The sequence below is a fragment of the Geotrypetes seraphini genome, chromosome 1 (genome assembly GCF_902459505.1).
Source record: "Geotrypetes seraphini chromosome 1, aGeoSer1.1, whole genome shotgun sequence".
Taxonomy (NCBI): domain Eukaryota; kingdom Metazoa; phylum Chordata; class Amphibia; order Gymnophiona; family Dermophiidae; genus Geotrypetes; species Geotrypetes seraphini.
In genome coordinates this window covers 98,414,062-98,431,296 of record NC_047084.1, presented here as the reverse complement: position 1 = coordinate 98,431,296, position 17,235 = coordinate 98,414,062, and the positions used below count along the sequence as shown (strand labels likewise).

General features: G+C 48.7%; 1 protein-coding gene across 1 annotated transcript in view; it reads left to right on the top strand.

The window, feature by feature from the left end:
- The first annotated feature begins 519 nt into the window (after nucleotides 1–519).
- PIK3C3 (phosphatidylinositol 3-kinase catalytic subunit type 3) overlaps nucleotides 520–17,235 on the top strand; it is a 329,375-nt gene continuing 312,659 nt past the window's right edge. Inside the window, exon 1 of the mRNA XM_033935321.1 lies at nucleotides 520–717. Coding sequence (XP_033791212.1) covers nucleotides 650–717 — 68 coding nt within the window. The 5' untranslated portion in view covers nucleotides 520–649. The remainder of the gene's footprint in view (nucleotides 718–17,235) is intronic.

Here is a 17,235-nt window from a genome sequence, read left to right as displayed (position 1 = left end):
CCCCTTTCTCCTAGCCTAGTATGATTAATAGCAGTGCCTGTAACTTTTGCCCATTTAAACAATAAAAACAAAGCTGCTGTGCCCGTAGCAAAAACTTGGGAAACACTCGCCTGAAGCCAACGCTTTCCCGCCCTTTAACAAGATGGCCGAATGGCACCAACGCTTTCCAGCCCTTTAGCAAGATGGCCGAATGGCACCAACGCTTTCCCGCCCTTTAGTAAGATGGCCGAAGGGAACCAACGCTTTCCCGCCCTTTAGCAAGATGGCCGAATGGCACCAACGCTTCCAGCCCTTTAGTAAGATGGCCGAATGGGACCAACGCTTTCCCGTCCTTTAGCAAGATGGCCGAATGGCACCAACGCTTTCCCGCCCTTTAGCAAGATGACCGAACGTGACGTCATCAGCGAGCGGACGCGCTCTCCTCTACACGCCGCTCACGATCGATCGCCTAGCTGCTGCTTACCGGCGTCTCTGTAGGATTGTTTTTTTTTTGGTTTATTTTTTTTGGGGGGGGGGGGGAACCGGAAGCGGAAGTTCCCTATAGCTGAGAGGCTTGAAAAACTTGCCGGAGTGCTGTGTTCTAGCGGCTTCTGTTGTAGTAGCAGCAGCCGCCGCCCGGGTTGTGACGAGTGGACCGCCGATTGCAGCTATGGGAGAAACGGAGAAGTTTTGCTATGTTTACAGTTGTGACTTGGACATTAACGTTCAGCTGAAAATGTGAGAGCTCGCTCGAGATGCGTGCGTCTAGCTTTCCGGGGTGGGGGGAGGGGGTGCATAGCCTTTGTATGGGTGGCAGCCCAGGCGTGAGGTACTGTGAGTCTGGGCGTAAGGAAGGCTGATATTCTAGGTTTGTGTAACAATTGCTGACTTATGTTAGATTGCGAGATAGTGAATAAAAGTATATGTCATAAAAGTATAAAAGTATATGTCATAAAAGGCATTACTAGTGTAACTAGCATGAGTTTCATATTTCAGCTTTGGTATTTTGGCAACTAGTGAATCCGTCTGATGATGCCAGCAGGATATTGGCATTCAGGGTGCTCAGAGGCAAGGTGGCACCTTATGGCGGTGGTCCTCGACCCAGTCTGTGGGGTTTAGCCAGCCAGTTGAGTTTTCAGCATATCAACAATGAATCTGCATGAGATATGTTTGCAAGCACTGCCTCCTTGGTATGCAAATCTATCTCTTTCATACGCATTGTGGATACCCCAGAAACCTGAATGGCTTTGTGAGCCCCCTAGAGCTGTGTTGAGAAGCGCTGCTTTTTAGACTAAGCCTTCTTTTCAACCTTCTTCTGGAGACACACCTAGCCATTTGGGTTTTCAGTTTCACCATTATGAATATACAAGAACATATTCTTTGAGGTAATTCTGAAAACCTGACTAGCTAGGCATGCCACCACAAGAGGATTTAGGAGAGGGGGGGGGGAGACATGATAGAAATGTTCAAATATGTTACTGGCTGAATAGAGGTGGAAGAAGACATCTTTTTCCTTATAAGACCTACGGCAACAAGAGGGCATCTGTTAAAAATCAAGGGTGGGAGATTCCATGGAGACATTAGGAAGTATTTCTTCACTGAAAGGGTGGTTGATCATTGGAATGATCTTCCACTTCAGGTAATTGAGGCCAGCAACATGCTCGATTTTAAGAAAAAATGGGATAAATATGTGGGTTCTCTTCGAGGATGTGCTTAGAGGGGAGGGTTCTTTGAGTGGCAGACTTGTTGGCCGATGACCCTTTTCTGCCATCATATTCTATGTTTCTATATCAGGGGTGGGCAGTCTTGCCCCTCAAGGGCCACAACTCAATAGGGTTTTCAAGATTGCAATAATGAATATGCATGAGATCTATTTATGTACAGTGGAATCAATGCACATATTCATTACTAGTATTTTAGCCCATTACATTAACAGGTGCTAGAATATATGTGTGTGTCTTTATTTCTGTCTCTCTCTCCCTGGTCCCCTTTGTCTGTCTGTCTTTCTGTGTCTCTCCTGCCCCTGAGTCTTTCTTCTTTTCTTTCTATCTGTCTCTCTCCCTGCCTCCTATGCAGCACCATTTCTCTCCCACCACTTCTCTGTGCAGCAGCCACAGCAGCATTCTCTCCCTCTCCATTTCCCTCCCCCACACCATTTCCCTGTGCAGCAGTAGCGTTTCCCCTACCCCCCCTTTCCTTTCCCGCAGTCTGGCCGACTCCCTTAGTCCCTTACCGCCCCTTCCCTTCCCACGGTCCCGACAAACCTTCCAATTCCAGCAGCGTCTGCAGCACTCTACACACGCTGCTTCGGGGCCTTCTACTGCCCAGCAAATCAAGGCAGTAGAAGGCCCTGAAGCAGCGTGTGTAGAGTGCTGCAGATGCTACTTGAATCGGAAGGTTTCAGGACCTGCAGCCCTTGCCAGACCCGAAGCAAGCTCTGGGGGTTTTTAAGTCCATTGGGGGAGGGGAGGAGAGCAGCTCCTTTATCCCAGGACAAGCAGGCAGCATATTCTCACATGTGGGTGACGTCATCCACGGAGCCCCAGCGCGGACAGCTTTTCAAGCAAACTTGATTGAAGTTTCAAGTTTGCACACTGCACCACGCATGTGTGTGCCTTCCTGATCCACTAGAGGGCGCATACCCTCCTCATGGTCCTCAGTTCTTAGTTTTCCGCTGAGCCAGAAAGACCCTGTCTCTCTTCTCTGCATTCTTCTAAGTGCCTTTCTGGCACCGCGGCTTCTTTATTTTGTTAAGGAGTCGCTGTGCGTTTGTTAATTGATCGTGTATTTCTTTGTTTCAAAAAAAAAAAAAAAAAAAAGGACTTTTTATTGTGTTTTTCCTCCGGCAGGCCTTTCTGGGGCCTCAGCCATGCGGCTAGGCCTCATTTGCCTGCAGCTGTATTTTCTTCTTCCCTGGCCTCTCTCTGGGCTCACCTTGGGTGAGCAGAATGGCCGGGACCCTCTTCCTTCGTTGGAATCGGACTGTGCAGCTTCGATCCCCGGTAAGTTTTTCTTTCTTTCCTTCTTCTAGGTGCGTTACCTTGGTAACGCCACCGGCTGAGTCTCAGGCATTCCAGGCATCGAGTGCGATCGTGCCCGCCTCGACGAGACCTCCGATGCGTGCCTCCTTTCATGGGAATACTCTTCACGAGGTTGCCCTTATGGAGCGTACTGCTGCACCTTTCTTACCAGTTTCATTGGTACGGTGCCGACTTCTGAACCTCGACTTCGGTGTGCCTCGACGTCGACTGGGGCTTCGTGCCTCGACGTCGACTGAGGCTGCGTTCGTCGACGGAGGCTTTGTGCCTCGACGTCAACTGAGGTTTGGTGCCTCGACGTCGACGGAGGCTTTGTGCCTCGACGTCGACGGAGGCTTTGTGCCTCGACGTCGACGGAGGCTTTGTACGTCGACGGAGGCTTTGTACGTCGACGGAGGCTTTGTACGTCGACGGAGGCTTTGTACGTCGACGGAGGCTTTGTACGTCGACGGAGGCTTTGTACGTCGACGGAGGCTTTGTACGTCGACGGAGGCTTTGTGCCTCGACGTCGACTGAGGCTTTGTGCCTCGACGTCGACTGAGGCTTTGTGCCTCGACGTCGACTGAGGCTTTGTGCCTCGACGTCGACTGAGGCTTTGTGCCTCGACGTCGACTGAGGCTTTGTGCCTCGACGTCGACTGAGGCTTTGTGCCTCGACGTCGACTGAGGCTTTGTGCCTCGACGTCGGCTGAAGCTTCGTGCCTCGGCGTCGGCTGAGGTTTTTTTGCCTCGACGTCGACTGGGGCTTTGTGCCTCGACGTCGACGGAGGCTTTGTGCCTCGACGTCGACTGAGTCTTTCTGCCTGGACGTCGACGGCGGCTTTGTGCCTGGACGTCGACGGCGGCTTTGTGCCTGGACGTCGACGGGGGCTTTGTGCCGCGACGTCGACGGGGGCTTTGTGCCTCGACGTCGACTGAGGCTTTGTGCCGCGACGTCGACTGGGGCTTTGTGCCTCGACGTCGGCTGAGGCTTTGTGCCTCGACGTCGGCTGAGGCTTTGTGCCTCGACGTCGTCTGAGGCTGTGTGCCTCGACGTCGACGGAGGCTTTGTGCCCCGACGTCGTCTGAGGCTTTGTGCCCCGACGTCGTCTGAGGCTTGTGCCTCGACGTCGACTGAGGCTTTGCGCCTCGACGTCGACTGAGGCTTTCTGCCTTGACGTCGCCTGAGGCTTGTGCCTCGAGGTCGACTGAGGCTTTGTGCCTCACCGTCGACTGAGGCTGTGTGCCTCGACGTCAACGACGTCGACTGAGGCTGGGTGCCTCGGCGTCGTCGGAGGCTTGGTGCCTCGGTGTCGACTGAGGCTTTGTCCCTCGAAGTCGTCTGAGGCTTTGTCCCTCGAAGTCGTCTGAGGCTTGGTGCCTCGACGTCGTCTGAGGCTGGGTGCCTCGGCGTCGACTGAGGCTTGGTGCCTCGGCGTCGACTGAGGCTTGGTGCCTCGGCGTCGACTGAGGCTTGGTGCCTCGAAGTCGTCTGAGGCTTGGTGCCTCGACATCGTCTGAGGTTTTGTATCTTGGCGGCGTCGGAGGCTTGGGCGCCGGCGCGACGTCTCCTGAGACTTGTGCCTCAACATCGTCTGAGGCTTTGTGCCTTGACGTCGACTGCGGCTGAGGTTTGCTGCCTCGATGTCACCCGGGGCTTGGTGTCTCGGCATCGATGGATGCTTTGTACCTTCGACGTCGGCTGAGCCGATTGCTCCGCGTCGCCTGATGCTTGTGCTTCGGCGTCGACTGAGGCTGGGGGGCCTCATCGTCGGCTGGCGACCGAGGCTTCGTGCCTCGCCGTTAACTGAAGCTTTATGACTGGGCGTCGCTTGGGGCTTTGTGCCCTTGGGTTGACTGTGGCCTTGTGCCTCGGAGTCGACTGGGGTTTTGGGCCTCGGCGTCGACTGCGGGTTTGCGCCCCGGTTTCGACAGGGGCTTCGTGCCTCGACTTCGTCTGTGGCTCTGTGCCTCGGCGTCTCCGGCTCCTATTTGGTTGTGGTGCGGAGTTTGGTTTCCTGGTGGAGACTCGCTCCCTGCTCCCGCTCTATTGCTCCCGCCATGCGTCATCTCGCTTGGGGCAGAGTGGGGCTGTGGACCCTCCAGGTTCGTCTCACCACCTTCCCTTGCGTGAGTACTGCGTTCCTTGAGGCCTCTCTTGCCGATGCCACTAACCACCTTTCAGACCGCGACCGGTCCTTCGCCTATCGGGACGCCTTCAGCTGAATCCCTTCTTCCTTGGTGGTTTTGACTCTTTCTCCGGAGGGGCCCTCCGGATACCCTTCTTGGGTTATCTCGGCCTCCTGCGCGGCAGTCGCTATAGCTGCAGCGGCTTCGGGTTGGGGTCCAGCCGGCTTCGGCGACTCCTGGTCGTCTTTTGGACTATTCTCGCATAGCCTCCGGGCTGCTCTCTTCTGGGGATTTCTCCCCTCCCTTCGGGAGGGGTGTCACCGTGTCTCCGCACTGGGAGTTTAGCCTCGCCTCTGTCGGTTGGGCTTTCCCATCCTCCGGGCTACGTCTGGTCCGGGCCCTTCGGGACCTGCACTAGTTTCTGATCTGGGAGCGTTTCAGTCTCTGTCCGCCCCGGTCTCGGGAGTCCGTCTGGGCGGACCTGGACCCAGTTTGTCTGCGCTCCTTCTTGTCTCGACCTCATGGAGAGGGCCTTGTCTGTTTATACCGGACGATGGTCCCTCTGTCCTCGGTCCGCCTCCGGTCTTTTCGGCCACTGCCTCGGCAGGCCGCCTGTCTGCGCCTGAGTCAGCTGGTGACTCAGCGGTTTTCGACCTCGGCCGAGCTGATGCTTTGGGATCTTGGGTCTCCACGGTTCATGTTCCGATGTTCGCCTGGTTTCCTCTTCGTGTTCCCCACTGCACCCGAGCATTTCAGTGATGGCAGGATAGGGATCCCGCTTCCCAGCACTTGGATCGGATTCTTTGGTCGGGTGCGGACCGTCGCAGCCGCATCAATCTGCAGCAGCTCCGGGCCATTTTCAATGCCGGGACGGATTTTCGTTATTGGTCGATGGATTGCGGGGTCCTGGTGAGTCCCGTCATCCCGGGAGCGATGTATCCTGTGACCAAGCCAGGGTGGACAAGGTTCCCTGTTACTTTGCAGGCGAGCCCTTCGTCTTTGGTAGGGGGCGTCACCCCGCTACTTCTTTCTTTGGGCGGTGTGTTTTCGGGGCGTGCAGCATTGTCTGGTGGACACGTTGCGTCACCCCTTTTTAGCCGCATGAATGGTCGCTCCATTCTCAGACTCTGCGGCATGTGGTTGCCTGGTGGGGAACCCCACAGGTAGTTCTGTTCGCTTTGCCCCTCACTCACTGGTTGCCTCGATCTTGCTCGAGGATGTTCTCCCAGGGTTCGCATCGAGGTGGATACTTTCCTTCTCGATTGGATGGGCAGGTTCCTCTATGGGTTCCCTTCCCTTACTTTGTTACTCCTCCTGTCGGTCTGCGCCACCATGATCTTGATGGCTCCTCGGTGGCCCTGGCAGCTGCGGTTCTCCCGGCTCCTCCAGCATGTCAGGGAGCCTCTGTTCCTACCTCTGCTCACTTCTCTGCTGTCTCAGAGTTGAGGTTTCTATTGCATTCCATTCTGCAGTCTCTACTCTTATCAGCTTCGTTCCTCGCAACGTGCCTCCCTCCTTCTGTTTCAAGTCTGTGGGGGTGTTTTCGAGGCCTCTCGAAAGATCTCCACTCGGCAATGCTATTCCCAGAAATGGTCCTGATTTGCTGCGTGGTGTGCTGAGCACCGCATGGATCCGCTCTCTGTCTCCTTGCTTTCAGTGCTGGTTTATCTGTTTCTCTTGTCTCGGTCTGGTCTCGAATTGACATCTATTCGAGCCCACCTCTGTGCTTTTGCTGCCGGTCATCGGCCGCTTGATGGGACGCTTCTCTCCGTCCATCCGACGGTTCCCCGCTTTATGAAGGATCTCTTCAATGTACATCCTCCGCTCAAAGCCCCTCTGGTGGTTTGGGATCTTTGTGTGTCCTGACTCAATTGGTGCTACCTCTATTGATTCCATTGCTAGAGCTCTTTGAATTATTTCACCAGGCAGGTGGTATTCCTGGTTGCTCTCACGTCTGCTCGCGAGTCAGTGAGCTACAAGCTTTGCTTGCGGACCCGTCTTTTCCTGTATTTTTTCATGCACGGTGGTTCTGTGTACTCAACCCCAGTTCTTGCCCAAGGTGGTTTCGGACTTTCCGTTCCCTCATTTCATTGTTCTTCTGGTCTCTTTCCTGTAGCCCCACTCGCCTCTGGGCGAGGTGGCGCTTTACACACTTGACTGTAAGAGGGCGTTGACTTTTTATCTTCAACGCGCTCAGTCTCCTCAGATGGTTCCTCAATTGTTTTTGTCCCTCGACCCTAATCGGTTGGGACGCCCAGTTCCAAGCGCAACTTGTCCAACTGGTTGGCTGCTTGTATTTCCTTTTGCTACGCTCAGGCTAGTCTCGAGCTGCATGATCAAGTTGCGGGACATATGTCCGAGCGATGGCGGCTTCTGTAGCTTTCGAGGAGATTTGCAAGGCTGCCCCTTGGTCTTCGGTTCATACTTTCACCTCCCACTACTGCCTGGATACTCTGTCCAGGAGCGATGGCCGGTTTGGCCAGTCGGTTTTGAGTAATCTGTTTTCTTGAATTGCCAACTTCCCTCCATCCCTTTTTTGGTTAGCTTGGAGGTCACCCACATGTGAGAATATGCTGCCTGCTTGTCCTGGGATAAAGCACAGTTACTTACCGTAACAGGTGTTATCCAGGGACAGCAGGCAGATATTCTCACAACCCGCCCGCCTCCCCGAGGTTGGCTTCTTTGCTAGCTATCTGAACTGAGGACCATGAGGAGGGTATGCGCCCTCTAGTGGATCAGGAAGGCACACACATGCGTGGTGCAGTGTGCAAACTTGAAACTTCAATCAAGTTTGCTTGAAAAGCTGTCCGCGCTGGGGCTCCGTGGATGACGTCACCCACATGTGAGAATATCTGCCTGCTGTCCCTGGATAACACCTGTTACGGTAAGTAACTGTGCTTTCCCTTCCAGCTCCGTGCTTCTTGGCTTTATCCTTCAGATGGCAAGAGCCGCCGTGGCTAACAGGCTCCGCACCACCGCGCGCATGCGCACTCCTACCTGCGGGTCCCTACAGCGCACGGAAAGCAGGAGCACGCAGGTGGGAGTGCGCATGCGCGCTTAGGGCTTTATTATATTAGATGGAAATCTTGAAAACCTGACAGTTATGGCTCTTGAGGACTGTGGTTACCTTCTGCTGCCCAATACTAACCAATTTATTGCAGCATTAACTTGGGGGATCAGTGTACTAAGTGAAATGCAGGAAACAAAGTTAAGGACATAGGTACATAAAGGGCTGGCATTAGGGGAGAGCAAACAGCGCAGGAACTCATTTGCCCGTCCCGTCCCCTTGAGTTTTGTCACTGTCCCATTCCTGTAAGCTCTGCCTTAACTGAACAGGCCTCGGACACTTGTGATTTTAAAGTGTTTGAGGCTTGTGCAGATAAGGATGGGGCAGGGACAGGAAAAGAACTCGCGGGGACAGGATGAGAAAATGAGTTCCCGCGGTGACTGGGAAAAATTTGTTCCCGTGTCATTCTCTACCTTGAGCTCCAGGGGACCCCACGGTCCAGACATTTCTTCCCCCTTCTGTCCATTTCTATCGTTTCCCTTCACCTTTCTGGTCTCCTTTCAAAATCCAAATTTTCCTTTTCAGTGGGGCTCTGGTGCTTTAGCCATTCTTACAAGCTGCCGGCAGCTGCCCCGAAGCTTTCCCTCTATCATGATCTGTCCCCCTCTGATGCAACTTCCTGTTTCCACTTGGGTGGATCATGGCAGAGAGAAAGCTTCAGGGCAGCCACTAGCAGCTTATGAGAATAGCTGCTGTGCCAGAGCTCCTCTGAAAAGTAAAAAAAATCATGCTGCTTTGAAATATTGCCTGCTTCAATTTTACCAACAAATATCTGGATCATAGGATCCAACTTTTCGAAACATTGGGGTGCTAACCCAATGTAAATTCTCCCTTCACACAGTCAGAATGTTTGTTCAAGATTGGCTCCTATGGTCTGGATGACCCACTAGACTTCTAGAACACTGTTCTCTGAATAGATGAGTCAAACAATTAACTTTTTGATTATATATATTTTGTTTGCTAAAAACCAAACACTATCATTCAGAGTGAGAAAATTCATCCTGCCTGTGCTGACTCAGGCTATGAATGATTTGCCATCATTGATAAAACCATGAATTCTGCTTTTTGTCAAGAGAATGTAAAGTAATATTATGGGGCATTTATCCTTGAGTTGAACTGGAAGTGGATCATGTAGATTTAATTAAATTTCAAGGGTTATTGTCTTACTGCAACAGCTAAGGCTAAGGGAAACGAGATTTTGAGCCATATGTTTTATATTCTAATCAGCATCCAAAAAAAATTGACGCTGATTAGAATGGCACTTAGCATGATTCTTCAAAGTATACTTACCTTTTATAGAATTGTGCTTGGCGCATGTGTGCCTTGCATAGCTTAGGTGCTCACGTTTAGGCCAGCTAAAACCAGACCTAAAAGCCTGTGCGTGGATCAGGCATAATTTATAACAATATATATAACTTTTATGAACGCCCTCAATCTGCCCTGGCCATGCCCCCTTTTTAAATTTATGCACTGCTGCTGGCACATACTTTTTATAGAATTGTGCTTTTGAGTTGTGTGTTTAACTTAATTGACAATTATTGGTACCAGTTAAGCCAATCAATTAAGTTGTGCTCATACATTGGCTATGCCCGCCGATGTGCAAGCACATTTACAGAATTTGGGGGTTTGTGTTTTGGATAAGCCAAGTCAATCATCCAGCTAAAATGCTAAAAGTTGGCTGGAGATCCTAAATATGTATACTCAAAGGAGAGGAGGGACAGAGGAGATATGATACTCCCTTTTAATTACTCCAAATGTATTAATAATCTTGCCTTTTTCTTTCATGGAAAGAGTAGTTGATGGATACCTGGAATGCTCACCCAAAGGGAGTAGTAGAGGCAAAGAGCAGTGCTGGAATACAAATAGGAGTAGGTTAAGTACAGTGGATCTATAAAGGGCAAGAGGATAGGAACTAAGAAAGAAGCATCTCAGCTGATGGAGCACCTCAACTGTGCTTATTCTAAGGAGGCGTCAAAGTATGGCCTAGTGGTTAACTGCTGCTTCGGCATCCTGTGGTTGTGAGTTTGATCCCAGCCTGCTCCCTGTGACTTTGGGCAAGTCACTAAATCCATCTATTGCCCCAGGTACCAGAGTTAGATTATGAGTCTGCCAGGACAGATAGGGAAATACACTGAATAGTAATAGGGTATTTTTAAGCATTGTAAACTTCTTTGAGTGAATGTCTTCATGAAAAAGCTGTTAAGAAAAATCCTAATATATATATAAAAACCTACTGGGCAGACTGATTGAACCATATCCTGTTCAATTAAATACAAATAGACTATCCTAGTGGGTTTGCTGACATATTTCAGCATTTTGTAGTGAGCTTGTGAGTACGATCCTGAAGGATTTATTTGATAAAAATGTCCTTATATTTACATATTGAAACATTTGCCTTGCTTGTTCTTTCTCTAAAGTGATATATGGCTGAAAGTTTTGGCAGTATTATTGGACTGATCTTAATTGTAACTGTCAATAGACTTTTTTTTTTCCAACATTTTATTTATTGGTTGAGCCTTGTAGTCTTTCTGTAGTGGAATCTCTTATACTGGCAGTGCATCTGAGGCGTTCAATATTTACAAGATAGCTTTAACAGTGCTCAGTGGCATTATAGTTCAGGGATCTCAAAGTCTCTCCTTGAGGGCCGCAATCCAGTTGGGTTTTCAGGATTTCCCCAATGAATATGCATTGAAAGCAGTGCATGCACATAGATCTCATGCATATTCATTGGGGAAATCCTGAAAACCCGACTGGATTGCGGCCTTCAAGGAGGGACTTTGAGACCCTTGTTGCCAAGATATGTGAAAAGCGAGTCAAATACACATATGTATTTAGCCACCTTGGGAGACAGGAGTAGCAGTTGAAGTGATATCAATTTTCTGGTTGACGTGGACCAGGAGTTGACAAATAAGTTTATGAGCGGTTCAGCAGTTTTTAAATATAGGACTTGAAGCATTATGCACAATAGTTTGAAGGTGATGCGGGTTTTGACAGGCAGCCAGTGTAAGCTCTTATAGTAGGGTGAGACGGAGACAAATTTTTTTTTCAGCTTGAATATCAGTCTGACTGTTGTGTTTTGAATCGTCTGTAGTTTGTTCAGGAGATTAGAGTTTAGACCCGCATAGAGGGAGTTGCAATAGTCCAGTTGGGATAGGATGAACATTTGCGTTAGTATGGTAAAGTGGTGCTCTTGAAAATAGGGCCTGATGAGTCTTAGGGCTCCTTTTACTAAGCTGCGATAGCGGTTTTAGCGTGCGCTGAATTGCTGCACTCGCTAAACCTTAGCGCCAGCATTGAGCTGGCATTCTAGCCGCATAGTGCGGGTTTAGCATGCGCGCTAAAATCCTGCGTGCGCTAAAAACGCTATTGCAGCTTAGTAAAAGGAGCCCTTAGTCTTCTCATATTGTGGAAGGCTTGGATACTTGAGATTCATACGATAGGGTGGAGTCAAGAATGACTCCTAGTACCTTGGATATCTTGCTGATCTCCAGCGTGGATCCTGAGGTTAGAGTTACAGCATTAGGAACTGTGTGTACAGCATTATGAAACCACAGAATTTTGTTTTGTCTGCATTTAGTTTGTTTGTTGGTTGCGGCCCAGGTCTTTATTTTGCCTATTCCATTTGATATTTAATATTTTTGTCAATGTGTATTGAAAAGTGATGCAAAGTCATTTTGCTTATATTTTAATTCCTAGGATGTTAAACTACCACAGTGAGACTTTGGGGTGAAAATCAATCTCCAGTTTTGTACCTTACAGTGTCTTAAGAATGTTTTTCAAACTCATTTATGGATCCTATTGTGCTGTGATATTATGTATAGAAGCACAACAGCTTTTCTGGAAAATTTTAACCTTGCAGTATTAGGTTTGTTTAAAAGTTGCTGATCTCTGTGCTTTTGGTATTTAAAGCACAGAAAAATTCTAGGGTTCTGAATGCCGATGCATTGAAGTAAGCTTTAATGGAACTGAGTTTCCAGAGAGTAAAGAATCCCTTTCTGATTAAGGAGTCTACCTGGTCTTTCATGGTTAGGCATTGATCCAAAGTTACACCTAGTATCTTAATGGTGGGCTGGATAGGGTAGCTAAGTTTATTGATACATAGTGGTGATTTGGTGTCAAGCGGATGTGTTGAAGCAACGAAGAAAGTTGTTTTTTCTGAATTAAGTTTGGGCCTAAAGTTTGTCATCCAGTGCTCCATGTTTATGGCTTCTGAAGCTTTGGGAATAGTTTCAGAGACAGAATTAGTGAATGGGATGATAATCGTAAAGTCATCTGCATAACTAAATAGTTTTATTCCCAGCTGGGTTAGCTGCATGCCCAGTGAGGACATATAGACGTTGAAGAGAAATGGAGATAGTGGAGATCCTTATGGCACACCGGATGGGTTGCTCCAGGTGTTTGAAATTAAAACGTACCTGATAAGTGCGGGATATAAGGAAGCCACGGAACCAGTTCAGCACCTCATCCCTGATACCAATGGCGTCTAGGCATTGCAGCAGTTTCTCGTGGTCTACTAGATCAAAGGCAGAACTCATATCGAATTGCATAACCAGGGCATTAAGGCCCTTACTAAACAATAGGCGCAGATTGTCTAAGATAGCCGCAATTACTTTATCAGTACTGAATAACGGTCTAAAACCGGATTGAGTTTCATGTAGGAGAGAGAACTGATCAAGATAATCTATCAGTTGGATGTGTACCAATCCCTCCATTATTTTTACAATAAACGGAATGGATGCTACCGGTCTGTAGTTGGATATTAGGACTGAAGATTCTTTTCGATTTTTTTAGAATTGGGGTTATTATGTGACCATTATTAGAGAGAAACTTCCCAGTTTTTAGGTTGTGAGCCAAGTATTGCATCAGCGATAGTTTAAATTTTAAAGGTGCCGCTTTCATGATTTCTGGGGGGCATGAATCCAGAATGCAATAGGATTTAGAGTATTTGTTATATAGTCGGGTGTAATTATTCCACTCTAAATCTTGAAAGGAGCTCCAGATCATGTCTGCCGGTATATCATTTCCTTGGATGAGAGTTATTTGATGATCACTAGGGTCGTTAGTTGAACAATGGATTCTAAGGTTTTTAGTTTTTGAATCAAAGTACAGTGCTAAGTCATTTGCAGAGGGTAACTTAGTGTTGTGTGTGGATGTGGTGTAGCGAGCGGTGTCAAATAAATTTGTGATCAGGTTGAATAGCTCTTTTGTATTGATTCCTTGTGAGCCATTACAAGATGAGTTGATTTTAATTGAATAGAATGCTTTACGTTTGTCTTTTTTGTATTTGTTTGTAGATTTTTATGTTAGCTCTCCATTTGTTACGGTCAACTAGTTCTCCTGTTTTTTCCAAGTTCTTTCTAGTCGTCTAGCTAGTTGTTTCATTTTTAGAAGTTCGATGTCAAACCATTTGTTATATTTATTTGCATTGCTTTTGCTATTACGTATAGGGGCGATTTTGTCTAAAATGGATGTGCTGGTTGTCATCCAGTGATTCCAGAAATCGATTCCTTCTTCTATCTCTGATGTACTGACATATCACTTTTTAGAATGCACCTACCAAATTGTAACTTCTAAATATTGCCAATAATCAACTATTCTGATGTATTAATTGTCAATTATGGGCACTGATTAGCTTGCTAAGCAAGTTGTGCATGCAACTTATGGCACTATATACATAATCTGAAGGTGTCTGTTCCAGAGAAGGAAAGGAGGCATCTTGGAATGCCTTCACATCTGCTAAATCTGTTGAAAGGCCATTGAAATAATTATATTCCAACTATGATTTCATTGTTTGCTGTGACATCAGGCACGCTTTACCCACCCCCCAGTCAAAGGCATACAAAGCAAAAAAATATATGACGGACTATTAGCAACCCAAGCAGCAAGACTAGACCACCACCTCTCACAACACCCAACTACAAAACCTTCAGGAAAGAATTGAACACCATGCTATTCAAGAAATTTGTCAGTTGATCTACCTAAACCTTCTTGACTCCCCATATCCTAATGCTTTTTCCAACTATCAACTTTGTAATCTCTTTGGAAATGCCCAGGCCAATTATTTTGTAAACCGCCTAGAACTGAATGGTATTGGCGGAATAGACACCGATGAAATATAACATCAGTATTTGGACTGTAAGTACGTTGTGATTTTCTGAAATTTACGAGAAAGATATAGCTGTTCATGTATGATAAATTGTGTTTTACTAGCCAAGGTTGACAAACTCAGTGGGATTTGCATTCATTTTGCACTTTTAATTTTTGTCCTGTGTCTCATAGATTAGGAAAAAACATTTCCTTCCCTATTTCAGTTCATCATACCTTTTGTCAAAGTAGCCAATGGTTCAGCAAGATTTCTTAATTATAGCAATTTATGTTGATGGAAAAAGTCTTTATCCCAGGACAAGCAGGCAGCATATTCTTGACTGATGGGTGATGGCACCGACGGAGCCCCGGTACGGACAATTTTAGAGTGATTGCACTCTAAGAACTTGGAAAGTTCTAGCAGGCCGCACCGCGCACGCACGAGTGCCTTCCCGCCAGACAGAGGCGCGCGGTCCCCAGTTTTTTAGTTTCCGCGGAGCTAAGAAGACGCACTTTCAACGGCTGTTGAAAACTTTTTTCTCATTCGCCTTCCCGCTTGCGTAAACCTTTTCGGAATTTGTATTCCCCTTTTTTCTTTTCTTATTTTATTTAAAAAAAAAATAATTTTCTTTTTTTTTTTCTTCTCTTTTTCGGGTTCGCCCCGGCGGGGCCTGCTGCCACCATCGAGGCCTCGGCCTTCGATTTGGCAGAAGCCGTTTTCACGTTCATGCCCCCCAACCCGGTTTTAAGAAGTGCCAGCGGTGCGCAAGGCCCATTTCCCTCACTGACCCGCACAACTGGTGCTTACAGTGCCTGGGTCCTGACCATCGGGCGTCCACCTGCACCCGCTGTGCCACTCTAAAAAAGAGAACGTTAAAAAACCGCCAGATCCAACAGCAAGTTTTATTTGGTACCGAGATGTCGGATTCGGCAGCACCGGTCCCGACTTCGGCCCCGACGCAGTCGGCACCTACCTCATCGATGCTGCACCGGCGTTGCATCCCTCAGGTAAGCCGGCTAAGAAGCCTTCCCCGCTGGAGCGTCCTCCAGTCTCAGTGGCAGCGAGCCCAATCCTGCCGACCTCGAGGCGCCCGCGGAAGCGCTCCGCTCCGATTGAGGTTAGCCCTTCGACCTCGGGTTCCTCTTCGGAGTGTAGAGCGGCACCAAAGGTACCGCAGAAGAAAAAAGCGGTACCGGTGCCTTCGCTGGACGAGCGAATTGCCGCCGTCCTGCAAGTACAGCTCAAAGAGCAATTGCAGCAGCTCCTGCCTGCTCTTCTAACACCGAGCCTTCCAGTCCCGGTCCGGTCTGAGCTACCGGTACCGGCAGTGGAGCAGCCTCTTTTATCGGTATTCACTTTGTCGGTACCGGTACATACAGCTTCCTCGGTGTCCATGCCAATTTTAGCGCCGGAATCGAGGTCTTTACACCAGGCGGTGCAAACTTTGGCACCGGCACATCCGATAACATCTCCCGGTACCGTTTCTCAGAGGTCTGGTAAGTCGACTCACAAAACTCGACACCTAGAACCCTCCACACCGGAGTCACGGGACCGTAGCTTTCAAGTGAGGGACCCTGATCTGTGGGGTGATTCAGAGGAGCCTTTCCTCTCTGAGGGAGAGTGTTCGTCAGGGGACGAGGATCCTTCTGGTTTAGATCCGTCCTCCAAACCTGATGCAACTTCTTTCACCTCTTTTCTCAAAGAGATGTGCGACTCTCTCTCTCTATTCCCTTGGAGGCTGAATCCAAAAAATCCAAGGCATTTCTCGATGCACTGGACTTTGACCAGCCTCCAAGGGAATTCTTAAAATTGCCTCTCCATGATATTTTGCGAGAGACTTTCTATAAAAATCTAGAGACACCTTTGACCATTCCAGGAGCTCCTTGCAAACTGGACTCCTATTCCTGGCTTTGACAAACCTATTCCTATTCCTGGCTTTGACAAACCGCAACTCCCCCATGAGTCTTTACTAGTGGAATCTACTTTAAAGAAATCCACGGGGGCTAGTGTGTACGCCTCTGTCCCTCCTGGCAGAGAAGGTAAGGCCATGGATAAGTTTGGCAAGCGGTTGTATCAGAATGCGATGCTAGCTAATAGATCTGGGAACTATGCTTTCCATTTTTCGTTCTACCTTAAGCATCTCATTCAAACTTTGTCAACTTTTGAGAAATACCTTCCTGACCGTAAAAGATCTGCCTTTCGCCAAACTTCTTCATCGCTCTTACAACTTCGTAAGTTCATGGTCAGATCAATCTATGATACCTTTGAGCTGACCTCTAGGGCCACGGCTATGTCAGTGGCCATGCGGCGATTGGCCTGGCATAGAATTTCAGAACTCGATGTCAATCACCAAGATCGCCTGGCCAATGCACCTTGTTTGGGGGATGAGCTGTTTGGAGAATCCATGGACTCCACTACCCAAAAGCTCTCAGCTCATGAGACTCGGTGGGACACTCTCCTTAAAATGAAAAAGAAATCCCCATCTACCAGGCCTTTTCGCCAGCAGTCGGCCTACCTGCGTAGATTTGTGGCTCGTCCTTTACCACAGGCCCCGCAGCAACCCAGGCGTCAGAGGCAACAACAGAGGCAAGCTGCTAGACCAGCACAGCAGCAACAACAGGTGAAGCCTCCCCCTTCACAAAAATCCACTCAACCCTTTTGACTTGGTTCTCCAGGACATAGCCAGTCTCCATCCTGCTGCCCACCTTCCGCAGCCCATAGGAGGATGCCTTACTCTTTTCATAAGCCGTTGGGAAACCATCACCTCGGATCAGTGGGTCCTCAACATCATCCGCCACGGCTACTCTCTCAACTTTCAGACACTTCCTGCCCAAAGTCTGCCAAAAGAGTCTGCTTTGAACACTCCTCAGGTTTCACTCCTTCTTCAGGAGGTTCAATCCCTCCTCCTTCTGAACGCCATAGAGGAAGTTTCTCTAGATCAAAAGGGGCAGGGATTCT